Source organism: Polyodon spathula, chromosome 18 (genome assembly GCF_017654505.1).
Source record: "Polyodon spathula isolate WHYD16114869_AA chromosome 18, ASM1765450v1, whole genome shotgun sequence".
Classification (NCBI taxonomy): Eukaryota; Metazoa; Chordata; class Actinopteri; order Acipenseriformes; family Polyodontidae; genus Polyodon; species Polyodon spathula.
In genome coordinates this window covers 16,846,633-16,864,579 of record NC_054551.1, presented here as the reverse complement: position 1 = coordinate 16,864,579, position 17,947 = coordinate 16,846,633, and the positions used below count along the sequence as shown (strand labels likewise).

The following is a 17,947-nucleotide window of genomic DNA, read 5'->3' as shown; positions in this document are numbered from 1 at the left end:
TGAGGAAAAAAAGTTACAAGGAATGGATGTCTACAATTATTTATTTCAGCAATTTATTTTTGCAAAACTCCAAAAATGTTACTTCAAAAGTATTCGTACCCTGACAAAGAACATGAAATGAATAGCTAGTTGAGGCACCTTTAGCAATAATAACCTATTTTAAATGATTAGGATATTTGTCAGTGAACTTTTGGCATGATTCTTTAGTGATGTTTGACCATTCTACAATGCAGAATTGTTCCAGTTCATTCAAATTCTGAGGACTTCTCTTGGGCACAGCCTTCTTCAACTCATACCAAAGATTCTCAATTGGATTTAGATCGGGACTGACTAGGCCATTCCCGAACCATGATTTTCTTCTTCTTTAAACATTCTGAAGTAGATTTTGATGTGTTCTTTGGATCGTTGTTGTGTTGGAACGTCCAATTGCGCTTTAAATTAAGTTTTGTAGCGGAGGGTTTCAGATGATTGGCCAATATATTTTGGTATGCTGTGGAATCCAAGTTCCTGTGCCATTAGGGTAAAAACAGCCCTGTAGAAGGATATTACCACCTCCATGCTTGACAGTAGGTATGGTGTCTTTTTCTTTGTACGCTTCACCAGACTTTTTCCAAATGTAATGACTGTCAGTGTGACCAAATAGCTCGGTTTCTGTTTCATCACTCCACAAAACCGTTGATCAGAACTCATGGCCATTATTTAAATGTTGTTTTGTAAACTTTAAGTGATTGTGACATTTTCCTAAGATTGACTTTTTCCTTGGCCTGCGACCATTGAGACCTTCCCCGTGCAATACTCGACCTTAGGGATGGGTTGGTATACTGGTTTTTCGGTTTACCGCAGTTTAGGTACATTGCAGTATTAATACCGTTTCTTTTATTCTAAACCGCAATTATCGTAATTCGGCTATACACCGGTTAACGCATTTTTTCAACTGCAAACATGCTTCTTCTAAATCTTGCAACCTTAGCAAAATGTCTGAGGAAGATGTTTTTGTGAACTGATACTGTATTTTGCTAATGCTTTTGAAGGAAAAGGTCAACGACACAGAATACATGTTTCAGTTGCTGTGTTCTGTTACCCAGAGCTTGCTGCGCTAGCTGCTCTTGGCCGCTGTATTTCTGACCTCACACGCAGCTTTTAGAGAAACGCCTTCTCCAAACCTTGCAGCGTAGCATACAGTTCAACGTGCTATATTTGTCTGGATTATCAACAGTCAGTTTAATATAATAGATAAACATGAACTTTATTTTAAAATCACTTATCACGGATTTAGTAGTTTTTTTTTTAAATAATTGATTTATTTATTTAATATAGCGTGGACAAGGCTGTTCACGGCTTCACTGTATAATGATAAAATGTTGTTCGCCTCCGCTAACAAGGTGGCAGCAGTAGTTTTAGTGGTTATTTGCATTACGATTAACAGGTCACTCGTGATCTTTGCATCATCCCTTTGGTTCACAGCCACAGCCAGCCTTCCACAGTAACATTTCAAAGCTGCGCTGGGCTGTGCAGAATCTGCACAGATTTCTGTGGGTGTTGAGTGATGTCTACAGCGCATCTCCGAGATTCTGTGCAGCACTGTGGAGAACTGTGGAAATCTGCGCTATAAGAACACGACCGATGTCTCAAACAAAACTAGCACAGACCCACGACTGCAACAGGATAGCCTACTTATTATCAACGTAGTTTTGTTTATAGTAGTTGTAACAGTATTCCAATTTTCTTACCTATGTGAAGAAATCTTTTTTTTTTTTTTTGCAAACTCCACATGTGTAATAATCATTGAAATCTTACTTGTGCAATGTCGTAAATGTAAACCCAATAACACGTTTTTGTATGTCAAACATTTTAGTGTGTCAAATTTACTTTTTTTTTTTTTTTTGCTATACACATTTATCCGGATGAAAAAAATAAAGGACTCTTCTCTGCGCTTAAATAATAACCTGTACGGGTACATGTTTGTGACTTAAGCAAAAGACCGATCATTTCCCAATTCTGTTTGCCATCAGCTAAGCAAAGTATTTGTTTATTTATTTGTTTATTTATTTAATTTTATACGTTAAAATGTGTGATACAGGAAACACTTGCTCCCTAATACCAGCAACAGCTAGTGAAACCCCTTCAGAGCCCTCCACGTCCAGTGAGGTAAATCCAAGAGAAACGCGCAACCTCGGCAACAGGCTCTCTGCTTTCAATCTTCGGGCCGAAATGCATTTTCCATGAGGGAGTCGTCGTAAACATCTATAAGACGGCCACCAGTAAAATCTCCCATCCACAGACGAAGATGCTGTGTAATACACTGTGATTCTGATTGAGGGTGAGCCATGTTTCACAAAAAGCTACACATAGCAAACACAAACACCCGCTGAACAAACTAGTGAACATAAAACTGGCAAAACAGTTGTATATAAACAATGTTAAATATGCTCCCTACCCTTTTTTTCACCCTACACAAAAATCCCCAGTTAGTATGCTCCTGTCAGTTCATTGCACTTGACCAACTACGACTTCATTTGAAGAGAACTTTTTTCATCTTAATACGCTAATATCTGTTATAACCAAAAAGCGTCATAAATGGGGGAAGGAGTGGGGGGCCACTGCGGGACACATAACACTAAAGTACAAAATAAAATAACTCCCTCTCTATAATGCACATACAGTGAAGCAAAAATATGTAACTTTCCGTGAATTGACCACGCATAAAGCACCATGTAATCAATGCTAATATTTTTTAGAAAAAAAACCCCAAAAGGTAACAGTTTTTAAATTGTAAATAGCCTTGCTAAACGGCTGTCTGGAGTTCAGTTCGAAGTGACAGACAAGCAAACCAAATGCGAGAAGGAGACCGGGTCGGGCGAGGAGAAAAGGGAATTATGCAGCAGTCGCAAACCAGACAGAGAAAAACTTTGCTAACTGTACGGTATGAACTTCAAAAACATTTTCTTTTATTTATGTATTTACGTATGCTGTGTCGGCTATATTTAAGCAAAATGTATAAAGTCGTATTTACTATCCAGCCTTGCCTAACTTGTTTTCTTGACTGAGTCATATATTAAATATGTACTGCAGACTCAGCTATAGTGGAAAATTTAAATTTGGCCATTATAACCCCTTTACGGTAACAATAGTCTTCCCTTGGGTCAGTAATTCTCTACCGTAGCCCTCCTCTCCAGTCCATATTTACTAGGGGTGGTTATTGGGACTGAGGATCTGTATTGCAATATATTGTAGTACTGAAGACAATATTGCAGTATATTGCGATACATATTGGAATTCAACGCAGAATGATGTTGATATAAAATTTTTGCTACCAAAATAAATCTACATTTATAAACTGTGCTTTGCCGTTTTTATGGAATTTAAAGTAATGTAATATGACAAATTAAACTCTCACATGAAATGCCCAGTAACTATTTTTTGTTGGATCCAAGTACTAGTATGTGCATGTGCTCCCAATTTGAAAAATAGAAAAACAGTGCTGGTTTGAAAGCTATTTAAAATTCTATAAAAGCATTGATTTTAAATGTAATTTTAAAATTCCAATTAATATATTTACTTTCATTTTATATTAAACATATTCAAAAGTGCATTCTTAAACATGGTTTAAAGCGCTATATATATATATATATATATATATATATATATATATATCAGTCAGTGCAGAGACCCAGGGTTTGGTTTGGAATAACGACTGACCTTGCTTTTAAGATATATATATATATATATATATATATATATATATATATATATATATATATATATATATATATATATATATATATATTTATCGGCTTGTAATAAGCAATGTTATAAACTATTTATTTATGTATCTGCTTTGCTTGTTTTTTTTTCTCACAACTTACAATACCATTATTTTATTTTATGAGGTAAAATGTGGTAGAATGTGGTAGGGCCAGGGAAAAAAAAAAAAGATATTCAGAATATAGTGTAAAATTACCAGAGTTACCAGAACTGTCAGCAGATAGTCTTTAAAAATAGATGGAAAACCAATTAAAATTGCACTGATACAGCTCTTAAATTGGTGACAAAAAAAAAAAAAACGTTTGTGTAATTCATAATTTTAGTGGAAACAAGGGGGGGGGGGGCATTGCGGCGATTGAAGTTCTGCTCAGAAAATGACCTCATAATAGAATAAAATAGAAACAAACATGCATGATAAAAATAGTCAGAAAATAACCAAACCACCAAAGACAACATTTACCTGCTAGATGCTTTACCTGCTAGATGCTTTCAAAACAAGCCAAATGTGGCTGGAAAACCCTCCAATGTGGCAGCACTGATCAAGGGGGAGTAGCCTAAAAGCCGCATGCAGGACGCATGCATTACCTTTTAAATGTTACCTCAAGTTCATTCTACAAATAAAATGTGAATTTGTATCATTTTTTTTTAGAAAAATCATTATTGTAATTGGCGTTCTGGTATTTTAAGAGGTAGGACTACATCACTGTATGTAAGGTCAGTGGTACTGCCTGCATATTTTACTTTCTGTAATTCATTCCCTGCAGCACCATTTTAATATACAGTACTGGAGCGCATGCAGCACAAGGAGTGCAGTCGGCATTTGCATAGAAAGTTGTAGTCCAAACTCAAAGCCCTGAATTTGAGTTGGCTGCACCCCCTGTCAGACTAAGGTTTCTTGGTATCATTTAGTTCCATAATATGTCTAGATTCCGCCTGTTGCCTGTTGTCAGGCTGAATAATTGTCCATTTGATGCAAAACAACCTACTTGGGACATAGCCTTACTGAGCTTCAGACACTAAAACACTGTCATTGCAGATAATCAAACCAACCTTCTCATGTTAACTCGTCACACTTAGCGAACCTCAGTTCCCGCAGGCGGGCGCATCACACAGGGTAAGGCAAGTTAATGTTTTTTTTTTTTTCCTTTGTGTGCCCGTGGATAGAAAGTTATTGTGATTACGAACTCTGTTGTAGATTTCAAGAAAGAGATTTTATTAGATACAGTACAGCATCTGGGTATTCCATTTTCCTTAAGCACAAGTCATAATGGAATCAGCGATTGAATACATGTTTGCATTGTTATACCATTTGTTAACCAATCAGAGTAAGACATTACCCTTTAATGATTTAATTATTATTTCTTAACCAATCAGAAAAAGACATTCCCTTAATGGCGTACATTCTTATTAACCAATCGTACCATTGACCATGTGGGTCCACTTTTGTTTTATTACCTTAAGTGATTGTAACATCAAAACATGTTTGATGTTCCACTCAGGAAACCACAACATCATAAATTTAAGGAAGGAAGGAGATTGTGTGTCTTTTGAAAATTTTACCCCCAAAATGTTATCTAAGAAAACACAGGGTCCCCTTTTAAATTGCCATTTGGTGCACTTCAAAGCTTCCTCCTTACCGTCTGCCTTCCTGCTCCATTAATTAATATTAAACCCAAATTGTCTTCTACGGGGCATGAAGTTAAGGTCTTGCAGGGTAAGGCAATGTTGCCATCGTTGGGCATGAAAATTCAGGGGCACCAAGGCAGTTTTACGGGGCAAAAACACAAAACATAAATCCAACCCAAGGGCACCAAGGTGATTTCATACTCATTCATAAAACACCAACAAATAAACACGTCTGTCCTGTAATTAAAACCCTCTATGCCATGTTTTTCATAATTTAGAGTAAGCAAGTTCAACTGGATTTTATGTAACATGTTGTCTGCTGGTGAAGCGAACATTTGATCAGTGTATTTTTAAATGCTAAAAATAGTATTCTTTCAGAAATTTAGATTTTCACTGAGAATTGGACATTACATGGCACTGGTTCTAATTCATGGAAATTGTGAAATCCATGCAAGTAAGAGATTTTTGTGAAAAAGGATTGATTTTCAGGCAAACTGTCTGAAGATTTACGCATGTCTGGAGTGTAATAACGATGGTGGTCAAATGAGTTATTCGGTCTGCAGTGTGGCTTGCCAACCGCTGTTACAAAACCTGTATGAACAATGTAATGTGGTTTTGAAAAAATAAAATAGAAATAGAAACCTCGTCAGGCAATGGAGAGTGCTGCATCACAATGATTAGAACAGCTGCATGTACATAATGTTAGATGTTTACATTTGAGAGACTATGGTTTCACAGTTCTTGAAATTTACGGTAGCGAAGGATTTACAGTTTTTGTTATGGTGTATTGCTGGACACTCGATTCAGGGAAGAAAAAAAAGCTATGCTGTTTTAAAGCATTCACGTTCTAACCCCTTTCGTGAAAACTGAAATCAATCCACTTCTCAAGATTGTGTTCATTATTATGTTATCTCTCCTACTCTTCATAACTCAGGGAGCTGCTACTTGAACCATGTCATACATAGCTAACTTTTTTTTTTTTTTTTTTGGTGTAAGGATTTGAGCAGAACTAATAATTATCTACCTTCTTGTGTGTTTGTTTTTAATGTTGGTGTTTTGGGGCGGGGATAACACCGGATTACAAAACAGCAAAGGTTATTGTAATGTACTAGCAATGTATATACACTGAAGACATTCTGTTGCATTTTAAAGTATTGCAATTTTAAGCATAGAATCAGATCTCCTTATACCATATATGATCACGTTATATATAAAGACTTATCTACCATCACTTTTTTTATCCAAATGTAGTGCTATAATATGTGAGCCAGTTTTAGCTATCAGCACCGAAAATCATCACAAGCAAAGGTGTGATTACCAACCCCTTTTCTATCCAAACTGGTTTGAGGAGACTACAGCTCCAAGAATACATTGCAAACAGCGCAGGGACCTTTCTCAATAGCACAGCTTGTAGGCTTGTTTCAGTTAAAACGTAGAACAATTATGTTGAGTAGTGCATTAGACATGAGTCTGTTAACATGGATAAAGGGTGGTGGTACAGCAAGAAAGATTTCAGAAGAGGACTCAGAAGTGTCGATTCTTACCCTGACTATAAAAGGATTTCATGAATACAAGGAATGCAAAGCTGCCCGTATCCCCAGTGCCTTAGATCCACTATTAAAGTGATCAGAACCATCTCTATGTCAGCAAGTGAATGTGAAGCGCTTTCAGCTGCATGAATGATATTTTGTCTTAAAAAAGAAATGCTCTACCTGTCAGTAGTCTACCCTGCCTTGTAATTTTAAAGTGCTTGCCAGTCCCTGTCCCTATGTAAATTATTTTGACGGCATTATTCCCTGAGTACTTATTTTTATGATTCCATTTTAAATGTGTTATTACATGAAATACATTTTCATTGTATTTGCTGCAAACGATTAAGATACTCACAATATGGATAAAGGAATATCCGTAACACCTCATAATCCACCTACAAACCACTACATCCCATCAAAGGGCTTCAGTACTGGCACTTATTTTTTTATTTCAAGCACTGAATATAGGGCTTCTTTATTTGAAGGATTTTCATGTGTATGTGAAATAGCAGACAGTGAAGTATTGAAAACAAATTAAATTGCAGCTGCTAAAGAAATGGCCTAAAAACCCTCTGCTGTATTGATATATATATTTTTTGAAACACCTAAATGATCCAAACACAGTGGAATGCAAATTGTGCAAGTGGCTCTTATGAAGGCACAACCAATTTCTGCAGTACTTGATGTAAGTTCACGTTATTATTATTATTATTATTATTATTATTATATTATTATTATTATTATTATTATTATTATTATTATTATTATTATTATTATTATTATTATTATTGTCTTAATCATTTCTTACCTGAACATTAGGTAAATCCTGGAATGCTTCACTGCCTCTTCAGACAGCTCTTCCTCCTTTCTTTTTAAAAATTTGAGTTAGCATGGCGCTCAGACTGAAAAATCACACAGTGACACTGCCATTGAACACGTGTGACTGAAAATTCCTGGAGGCGAGGTCATATTGAGCTCAGTCTAAAAGCGTCCCTCTTTTTGCCCATCATTCAACCAATGGTACAGTACGTCTGTCTCGTGACTTAATGTTGGGAGGTGCACAGTAAGAACGGCAACAATAGTACATTGATTCTCAGTACGAGATTCGACCAAAATCAATTGAATTGTGACAGAACGGGCCAGCTGACGCTGACACTGGTGGGCGGGCGTACAGGCAACTTTTGTGGTAAGCTTTTTTTAATTTGAGAGGCATTGCGGCACGTGGCTTGGGCACTGAGGCAGTTGCTGATGGTGCCGTTTGTTATTTTGCGCCCTGCTTCTATCTAATTAATTCTAAAACCCGGATGAGCGTCCCAAGAAATTGGAGTCTCGGTACAACTGCACGTGAATTAATTTAGTGCAATTTCCCGTGCTCACATATTATTACATATTACCTGCACGTGAAGTGCTGTGCTATCCTTGTGCCTAAACACAAATATGCATTTTAAATCACTCGTGTTACACAGACCCTTTTATATCCTGTGTACCAATGACTGTACACACTGGATACTGCCACACTCTCACAGACAGGCCGCCTTCAATCACACCAATAGCAACCAGGTGATCTTCAGTACTCAAGCAGGGCATGGTCATATCTTTTGCTGCTCTTGCGTTAATTATGTCTTTTCGAATGGCTATTTATACAGATTCTTAACCAACTCATTTTGGTAATTTTAATTCAACTCAAATACCAAACACTGAGCACCTGGCGTTTTTATGAAATCAGATGACTTGACTAGGTATTTTGTTATTCCAAGGAACAATACTACCCACTATTTAAAATGTAAATAGCTTTATTTATGTGCCCAATGAGCTATTGATGTAAAACCTGATGGTTGCGCTTTCATTGTGCATCGATATAGGGGCAATCCGCGAATTGGCCAGGCAAAGTCCAGAGTGAATCACAAAGATCCTTCATTCTTGGATTTGCCTGGGCAGACCTAGGAGTGCCCAACAATATCTGGTCAAAGTCTGAAATGAATCTCAAAAATCTTTCATTTTTTGTTTTCAAGGGACAGAGACAGAGCTACGATTTAAAGAGCTTGTTTAACCCGCCTACCTGAGCAGCATCATTCACTCATAAAAACTACACAGGAAGTCAGGTTTCAGAAAATAAGGTATGTACTGTCAAACCCATTTACAACGTACCTGGGATATAACGTACACACTGATATAAAGAACCAGTATCATGGAACCCAATAAAATCGTATTAAATCCTGTTTAAATTTTCCTTTTAGGCTAGTGATTGTGAATAGGTGTAGAGGTGATGCAGTGTAGAAGAAATCACAAACAATTGTAATCCGATAGGAAACGGGGGTTTTAATTATAATCCGAGTCTGGTGACCAACAAAAGAGAAACGCTCCAGCAATACACAATAATGTGTAATGCGCGGAGCCAAACAAACGGGTTTACAGTCCCAAACAATAAACATTATCTTCCCCACAATACTAAAACACGGTCACCAGTCCCGGGTACGTGTAGTAGTGCTCGTGGTGGGTGATAACAGGTTATTTGGTGGTGCAGTTCCGGCTTCTGCTGGCCCAAAAAACGACAGCTTCGGAGCGTGTTTAGCCATCTAGTGAAACAATAAACAAGACAATTACTAACACTCAAAACAAAAAAACACTCACGAATATTTCTTGGCAGTTTCTACTGCAGCTCTCAGTCCTTCCAGGTTTACATATACAACCCAAGCGAAGGAAAAGATTAGCGTTTCTCTGGCCCCTTATGCTACCCCCCATGATCCCTTGGTAAACGATTTCAGCTGCGTCTATAGCTTTCAGCTGCTACCTCATTTACCTTCCGGGTCAATACGTTCCTGCAACTCGCTTCCATCCAGGCTGACCGACTTCCCGACCTTGGAAACGAACTGTCAGGCCAGCCCGTCCAGATACTTTTCCTTTCGCTATTTAGCACCGTCACTGGTCGAGAGGGAGATTTACAACCAGAACTCATTGTATTTCTGTCACAGTACGTACTCTGATAGTGTATACTTCCTGTTATTACGCACGCACCGCGATGGCACACAGTGGTCTGTACTGCACATATTGCGTACTCGTAGGCCTACTTGCTGTTTAAACTTGACCTTGCTTTTGATTACTGTAATTTATGCTTGGCAGCGCTAAACGATCGTCAATTTTGCTTAAGGACAAACTTCAAAATCTTAAAGGGACGAAAGCAGTCAGAATTATGTTGTCAAAGAGTTCAAGTTTAAAAAGCAGCAGTCGCTGAGGCAGTCGCTACACCTTGTCCACATTTGAGCAAAAAAAATCGACAACCTAGTTCAAAACCGATTTACCTGAACCTTAGCCCAACAATGTTATAGCATCCAAATTGTCATAATGAAACAGAGTTAGTTAACCCAGCTGTTGAAAAAACACTAAACTGGATGACTGTATCCCAGAAACCACTGTAATATGTACACGTTCTTCTTTCTTTTTTCCCCTCGTAAATATTGGTTTATTTTCATTGAACACGGGAGTAGAATGGAGGAGCTACGAGAAAATGCCTAAGTAATCAAAAGGGGAATAATTCGTATGGGGGGAAAAATGCCCATGCCGTAGTAAATAAATGATATGGGCATTGGAACAAAGGGAAAATCAGGGACAGATAAGAGTTTCTTTAATTGAATTAAAAGTCGAAATAAAGACCTTTGACTTGCTAATATGTGATGGGATCTAAGATAATTTAAGTGTTTTGTGTACTACAGTACATTAGCATATCTGACTGTACCAATGGAATATGACAAGAAACAATCCTCCTGCATTTTAATTCAGGCTTGTCTTTTCTTTATTCTCTCTCGTGTAACCAGGGGGATATGGCAATGTACAACCGCAAACCCCTGACATTGCTTGGCTTCCATCATATGCAGGTAGGGTTGTCACAATATGAATATTTTGTCATACGATTATTGTGTGTGTTATTATCACGATAATTGCAATAAACACGATAATTTGCAAAGAACTACAAAAAAAAACCCTTACAAATTTATAAGGTTTACTATTTATTAAGTTATAATAGGTATGAAATCAATATAGCCTAAACTTTAACTAAAAAAATATGGTGCTTACTTATAATACAATAGATATGTATACAATACTCAATATTTGAAATGCAGAACTTTTTGAGTTTGGAGCATTTCCAAACTAAAAATAAGCCTTGCAGAAAGAACTCAGTCATCATCCCAATTGTGTGTTTTTTTTTTTTTTTTTAACTAAAAAAATTATTGTCCAGGCTTTTTCAGTGGTGGTGATCTTTTAAATGCATAAACATATTTGTTGTGTTGCTGCTCTTGCAGAGAACACTAACTCTGTATACTTTACAAATTGGACCCCCCTCTTCAACAATCTGACCGTCGTTATTTTATTAAAACCAAAATAATCCCATATTATTGATTTAATTTGTTTTTTGGGGGGTATAGTTGGTTTCCTTCTTCACTGTCTGTCATCTTGTAGTGCAGTGGCACCGTAAACTCACACGTGATTCAAACATAATTGATCTTACACAGTGGGCCACGTAGCACGACCAATCACAGCATTAGAAAAGTAGATCAAAGTTTCTACATCAGAAAAGAGTATGCAGGATGAAGTATACAGTATGGTACTGGCAGATCACTTTAAAAATTCCATCACTGCAATTTGAACTTATTTGTATGAATAATTTATCATTACAAATTATGACGAGGTTGAGGAATCATAAATATAAATAAATAATTACCGCAATACTGAAAAATATTGACGATGCAATACTTGTCAGAATTTTTAGCACGATTATCTTTTTATCGTCATATCGCAACACCCCTATATAAGGGGTTACAGTTTTGTTAAATGGCTTTCAGGGCCAGGGCCTAAAAACCTTCTTAAAGTAGCATATAGGCAATGATTACTGTACCTGAACTTACAGGTTGTATGGTAATGTTTATTGACTGTATTATTTGTATTATCAGTTTTACTATATCTATAATGTATTACTGTACTGTATTATTTTATTAATTTGTTTATTTTATTAATTACAGTACAGTATTATTCAGTACATTATTTACATGTTTTTTGTTGTTTTTTATAATTCATTTAGATGACCATCTTTATCCAAGGCAACATAGAATTACTGTATTAAATAATTAAAATACAGGATGTTACATACTGTATAGTAATGTACAGTACTAGTTACACTGTTTTATGTTTCTTCTGTAATAAACCTTTATACTGCATACATTGTATATGTACACTAATCAATTAGTACTGTACTAAGTTTTGATTTTTGTGCTGATTTGGTGGGTATGTGCCATTTTACCTGGTTATTACATAACTTGGTTATAACATACTGTTTTTATGGTCCCAAAACAGTACGTTGTGTCAGTTTCACTGTATTTAAAATTGTATTTATTTTTTATTTTTTTGATGACATGACTATAAAATATTTGCTGAGGTGTAAGACTCATTTATTTTAAACAAATTAACATCTAGATATGTACGTACACTATCGCTCCGCTGAGTACAAGCTCCAACTCTTAGGTTGCTTGTCAAACACTGTCAAAGGTGAATCAGCTAATCATTCATGTTCCACACAGTAACTCTGTCAATCTCTCTGATTGGACAGTTCAGTTGTTTTTAACTCTTTACACACAGCCCTATTTCTGCCTATTTTTCACTGTTTTCATTTATGTATGTTTAACTACTGGATAGTTTGTACTGCATGCATGTAACGTATCAAACAAAAGGCCACAAAATTTCCTTTCATATTATGTAAGTTGCAACTGGATCACGCATACTATACATGGTAGAGATGAGAATGAATATATATATATATATATATATATATATATATATATATATATATATATATATATATATTGTAATCGTAAATGGCTAAAAAAAAAAAAAAAAAAACTGCTTCAATGACAGAGCAATAGGCTCAAAACGAAACCAATTTTTAATTGGATTTAGGTTGGGGCTCTGACTGTGCCACTCAAGGACATTTACCTTTTTGTTCCTTAGCCACTCCAGTGTAGCTTTGACTGTGTGCTTTGGGTCATTGTCATGTGGAAAGGTGAACTTACTTCCCAGTTTCAGCTTTCTTGCAGAGGGCAGCAGGTTTTCCTCAAGGACTTCTCTGTACTTTGCTCCATTCATTTTCCCTTCTTTACTGACAAGTGCCATAGTCCCTGCCGATGAGAAACATCCCCATAACATGATGCTGCCATCCCATTTGAAGAATGCAAAAAACACTTCTTTAACCATGTGGCAAAAAGTTTTGTGGTCTGATGAAACTAAAATGGACCTTTTTGGCCTAAATGCAAAACATTATGTTTGGCGCATCACCCAAAGAACACCACCCCTACTGTGAAGCATGGTGGTTTTTCTCCTTAACAGTGTGTGGTATGGTGTGTAGGTAAGTGGGGAAAAAATCCTAATTTAACTGCATGAAACTCTGAGGCACTGACAACTAAATGTGAAAAAAGTTCAAGGGGGTGTAGACTTTCTATAGGCACTGTATCGAGTGGGTGGTGTATAAAAAAGCATGTGTCTAATATAATCCAGCTACAAATAAACAGACCCAAATATGTTTTCAAACAGGATTTAAAAGCGTCAACTGTACTAGTATTCCTGATATGAATCGGGAGCAAGTTCCAAAGATTAAAGGCATTAAAACTAATTGCCATGGCTCCAACAGAGTTCAAACGAATTTTAGGAACTGTCATAGGATTTAGCATTTTCCAATCTTGGGGAAGGACCAGGGACATATGGGGTCAGCAGATCTTGAAGATAAGGTCCAAGACCATGTAAGGCCTAATAGGTAAAAAGAAGACCTTTTAAATAATAATAATAATAATAATAATAATAATAATAATAATAGCATTCAGTAGTTAAACACACCAAAATGAGATGGATGCAGTAATTGTATCAATTAAATATGAGATTTAAAACCAAGATTAACTAAGATTCAAATTTTTAATCGTGAGGTTAATCATGCTGCATTTGTATTCCTGCCAACATTGAGCTTTTCAAAATAAGGGAGCTTTTGAAAACTGAAATCTTAGTGTCCTGAATTTAAATGAATACCTACATAAGACAAAGGCATACAACCATTCCACTTTATTACTTGGTCGAATGATAGACTCTGAACGGTGCTCCTTATAATTGCTTTTAAAAAGGGAATAATGTCAAAGAGAAAAACAACCATGCCATGCCATGCTTCACAATCAAATTCTCTCTTAGCCACTGTGGTTCTTTTTGTACTGTAGTTGTAGGTGGCTGATTTGGCAGCAGCCAATACTTTGTGAACTGGTCAACTAGTTGATTTTGCAGAACAGCAAGCATACACAGTTGGTGTTGTTACTTTCATCACACAACAAACCTTGATCCTTGTCAGCAAAGCAAAAATAAATAAATAAATAAATAAATAATATCCCAGAATATACAACAGAGTGGTATTGCAATGTTATTCAATATACAACAGTGAGGTAGTGCAATGTTATTCATTACACAACAGCGTGGTATTGCAATGTTATTCAATATACAACAGAGTGGTATTGCAATGTTATTCAATATACAACAGTGTGGTAGTGCAATGTTATTCATTCCACAACAGCGTGGTATTGCAATGTTATTCAATATACAACAGAGTGGTATTGCAATGTTATTCAATATACAACAGTGTGGTATTGCAATGTTATTCATTACACAACAGCGTGGTATTGCAATGTTATTCAGTATGCAGCAGCATGGTATTGCAATGTTATTCAGTATACAACAATGTGTGTGGTATTGCAATGTTATTCATTACACAACAATGTGTGTGGTATTGCAATGTTATTCATTACACAACAGTGCAGTATTGCATTGTTATTCAATCGGCTTTCGCACTGAGTGCATGCTCCCTTAGGTCCTAAAGCCTGCTTGACACAGACAGGGATTGCAGTAACCATAGATAGTACATAACACAGTATCCATTTTAGTACCTGGAATGTTAGCCAGAAATTAAAGGATTGCTAACCTAAACAAGTTTTAACAATACAGTTTTTAGCAAAGTATTGGAGAAAACCTGTCCCTGTGTTGTCTGGCAGAAGTGTCCAAAAAAAGGAGAGTTGCATTTGTACCAAGAGTTCACAGTAAACCACAGTGATGAATAAATTAATAGTGTAAGTAATCAGAGGGCGAAATTCAACTAGCATGTCAGCAGGGTGCAAACTTCTGCACGACACACCCAGTTGCAGTCTGCGTGTCAAAACATTCACATAGTGTGAGACTAAAATAATAAATGACAAATTCCTCCCTTTTATCAAAAATTGTAATCCAGTTTATTTATTTTATACCCTGTTTGTTAATGAACAGTTTTATCCTGATGCCTCTTCAGATATTGGATTTAGGACTCTCAACAGAATAATTCTACTGATTTCTAAGTTAGGTTAATTACATTATGTATATTATTGAATTGTCACAAGCACCAATGACAGAGTTAATTGAAATCAAAATGTGATAGAGTATTTATCCTCATCATACATGTTTTGGTTATTTGGCTCATAGTATAAAAGCAACACAGAAATTCATGAGACTGAAGGTGACAGAGAAAAGATAGCAATACTTAACTTTATTTTTTGTTTTCAGGACTGCCTTATCTTGGTGAAAGCCAAGGAACAGTGATGGAGTCTGTTTACATTAAACAGGAGGATGTTCTGGGATTGGTACCCATCTGCATTAAAGAGGAAGAGACTGAACTGGAGCCTATCCACATTAAAGAAGAGGAGACTGAACTAGAATTGGATGATATTGCAACAGACATAGGGGAGCTGGGGGTTATCCACATTAAAGAGGAAGAGACTGAACTGCAGCCTGTCCACATTCAAGAGGAGTCTGCTGATTTGTTGTTTAAGGAATCAATAAAAACATCCCGGCCAAAGACATTGCATCAATGTACTGAATGTGGGAAGCTCTTCAGTCAGTTAGGAAACCTAAAAATACACCAACGAATTCACACGGGAGACAAACCGCATTCCTGTACTGAATGTGGGAAGTGCTTCAATGAGTCAGGACACCTAAAAACACACCTACGAATTCATACAGGAGACAAACCACATCACTGTACTGCATGTGGGAAGAGCTTCAGTCAGTTAGGAAGCCTGAAAAGACACCAGCGAATTCACAGTGGAGATAGACCATACCTCTGCACTGAATGTGGAGAGAGTTTTAGAGAGTCTGGAATCCTAAAAAGACACCAGCGAATACACACTGGAGAGAAACCATATCACTGCTCTGAATGTGAGGAGAGTTTCAATCAGTTAGGAAGCCTAAAAATACACCAGCGAATTCATACGAAAGAGAAGCCACATCAGTGTGCTGAATGTGGGAAGAGTTTCAGTGAGTCAGGAAACTTTAAAAGACACCAGCGAGTTCACACAGGGGAAAAGCCGTATCACTGTCCAAAATGTGGTAGGAGATTTGGTTTCTCCGGTCAAGTAAAGAGGCATAAATGCCAGTGTTAAAAAACTGCTAATGAAACTGCTAAAAATATAAATAAATAAGTATGGCTTGTCCGTTCTCCTGGGACAGTCAGAAAATGATGGAAAACTGCTTCCAATGTATTCAGTGGTCCATATTTTAACAATGAAAGCTGACTCTTCCTGTATTGGTGTGTGCCAGCATTTATTCAGTGGTCCAGTAGCTAAAGATCTTAAGTTGAGAGAACACTTTGTGGCTTTAACATGTTAATTTGGATTCATATGTTGTTTTTTTCTGACTTTATGTGAACGAAAAGACACAAATTTGCCCGTTTTCTCATTGGAAATAGTGATATTTTGAAATTTACCTGTCCTGGTCACAAAAGCAAAGTTTGTGGGGAATAATAGCCATTTTCTATACTTTTGAGGCATAAGCAATTAAGAAATAACACTTACTACCCAGGAAAAAAAATTGTGTTACATAGTGTAGTTATAACGTTAGACTTAGTTGTTGCTCAAAATGTACACATACCTTTAGGGAGATGTAAGCTGTGTGTAGAACCCAAAAAGAGGACATGGCAACTTTTGCTACGTGAGCTTCTCTTTTGAAGATGATTTTGTTCATAGTTTTTGTCGGCAGTGAATCCTGTGAGACCACATACATACTCTTGATAATTATAGGACATAATTTTAAATCCTGTTAGATTCAAAAGTTTATTATCGGATTTAATAGGATAAAAAACATCTTATAGGAATCATTTTGAAGTTCTTATATGACCCTATAGGAATGTTCAATTTCTGAAGGATTCCTATCAAATTTCTTATAGGATTTTTTCACCAGGTTATATTTGATATATAATTTCAATATGTACAGTACTGTGCAAAAGTTTTAGGCAGGTGTGAAAAAATGCTGAAAAGAATGCTTTCAAAAATAGACGTTAATAGTTTATTTATCAATTAACAAAATGCAAAGTGAGTGAACAGAAGAAAAATTTACATCAAGTTAATATTTGGTGTGACCACCCTTTGCCTTCAAAACAGCATCAGTTCTTCTAGGTACACTTGCACACAGTTTTTGAAGGAACTCGGAAGGTAGGTTGGCCCAAACATCTTGGAGAACTAACCACAGTTCTTCTGTGGATTTAGGCAGCCTCAGTTGCTTCTCTCTCTTCATGTAATCCCAGACAGACTCGATGATGTTGAGATCAGGGCTCTGTGGGGGCCATACCATCACTTCCAGGACTCCTTGTTCTTCTTTACGCTGAAGATAGTTCTTAATGACTTTCGCTGTATGTTTGGGGTCGTTGTCATGCTGCAGAATAAATTTGGGGCCAGTCAGATGCCTCCCTGATGGTATTGCGTGATGGATAAGTATCTGCCTGTACTTCTCAGCATTGGGGAGACCATTAATTCTGACCAAATCCCCAACTCCATTTGCAGAAATGCAGCCCCAAACTTGCAAGGAACCTCCACCATGCTTCACTGTTGCCTGCAGACACTCATTCGTGTACCGCTCTCCAGCCCTTCGGCGAACAAACTGCCTTCTGCTACAGCCAAATATTAAACATTTTGACTCATCAGTCCAGA

The 17,947-nt window shown here is 36.7% G+C and overlaps 1 protein-coding gene across 1 annotated transcript; it reads left to right on the top strand.

Moving 5' to 3' along the window:
* Positions 1 to 8,921: 8,921 nt before the first annotated feature.
* Positions 8,922 to 16,686, top strand: LOC121331150 (gastrula zinc finger protein XlCGF7.1-like). The gene is made up of 3 exons (XM_041278363.1): positions 8,922 to 9,040; positions 10,736 to 10,795; positions 15,531 to 16,686. The coding sequence occupies exon 3, from the start codon at positions 15,566 to 15,568 to the stop codon at positions 16,403 to 16,405; it is 840 nt and encodes a 279-aa protein (XP_041134297.1). The 5' UTR covers positions 8,922 to 9,040; positions 10,736 to 10,795; positions 15,531 to 15,565; the 3' UTR covers positions 16,406 to 16,686.
* Positions 16,687 to 17,947: the final 1,261 nt, after the last annotated feature.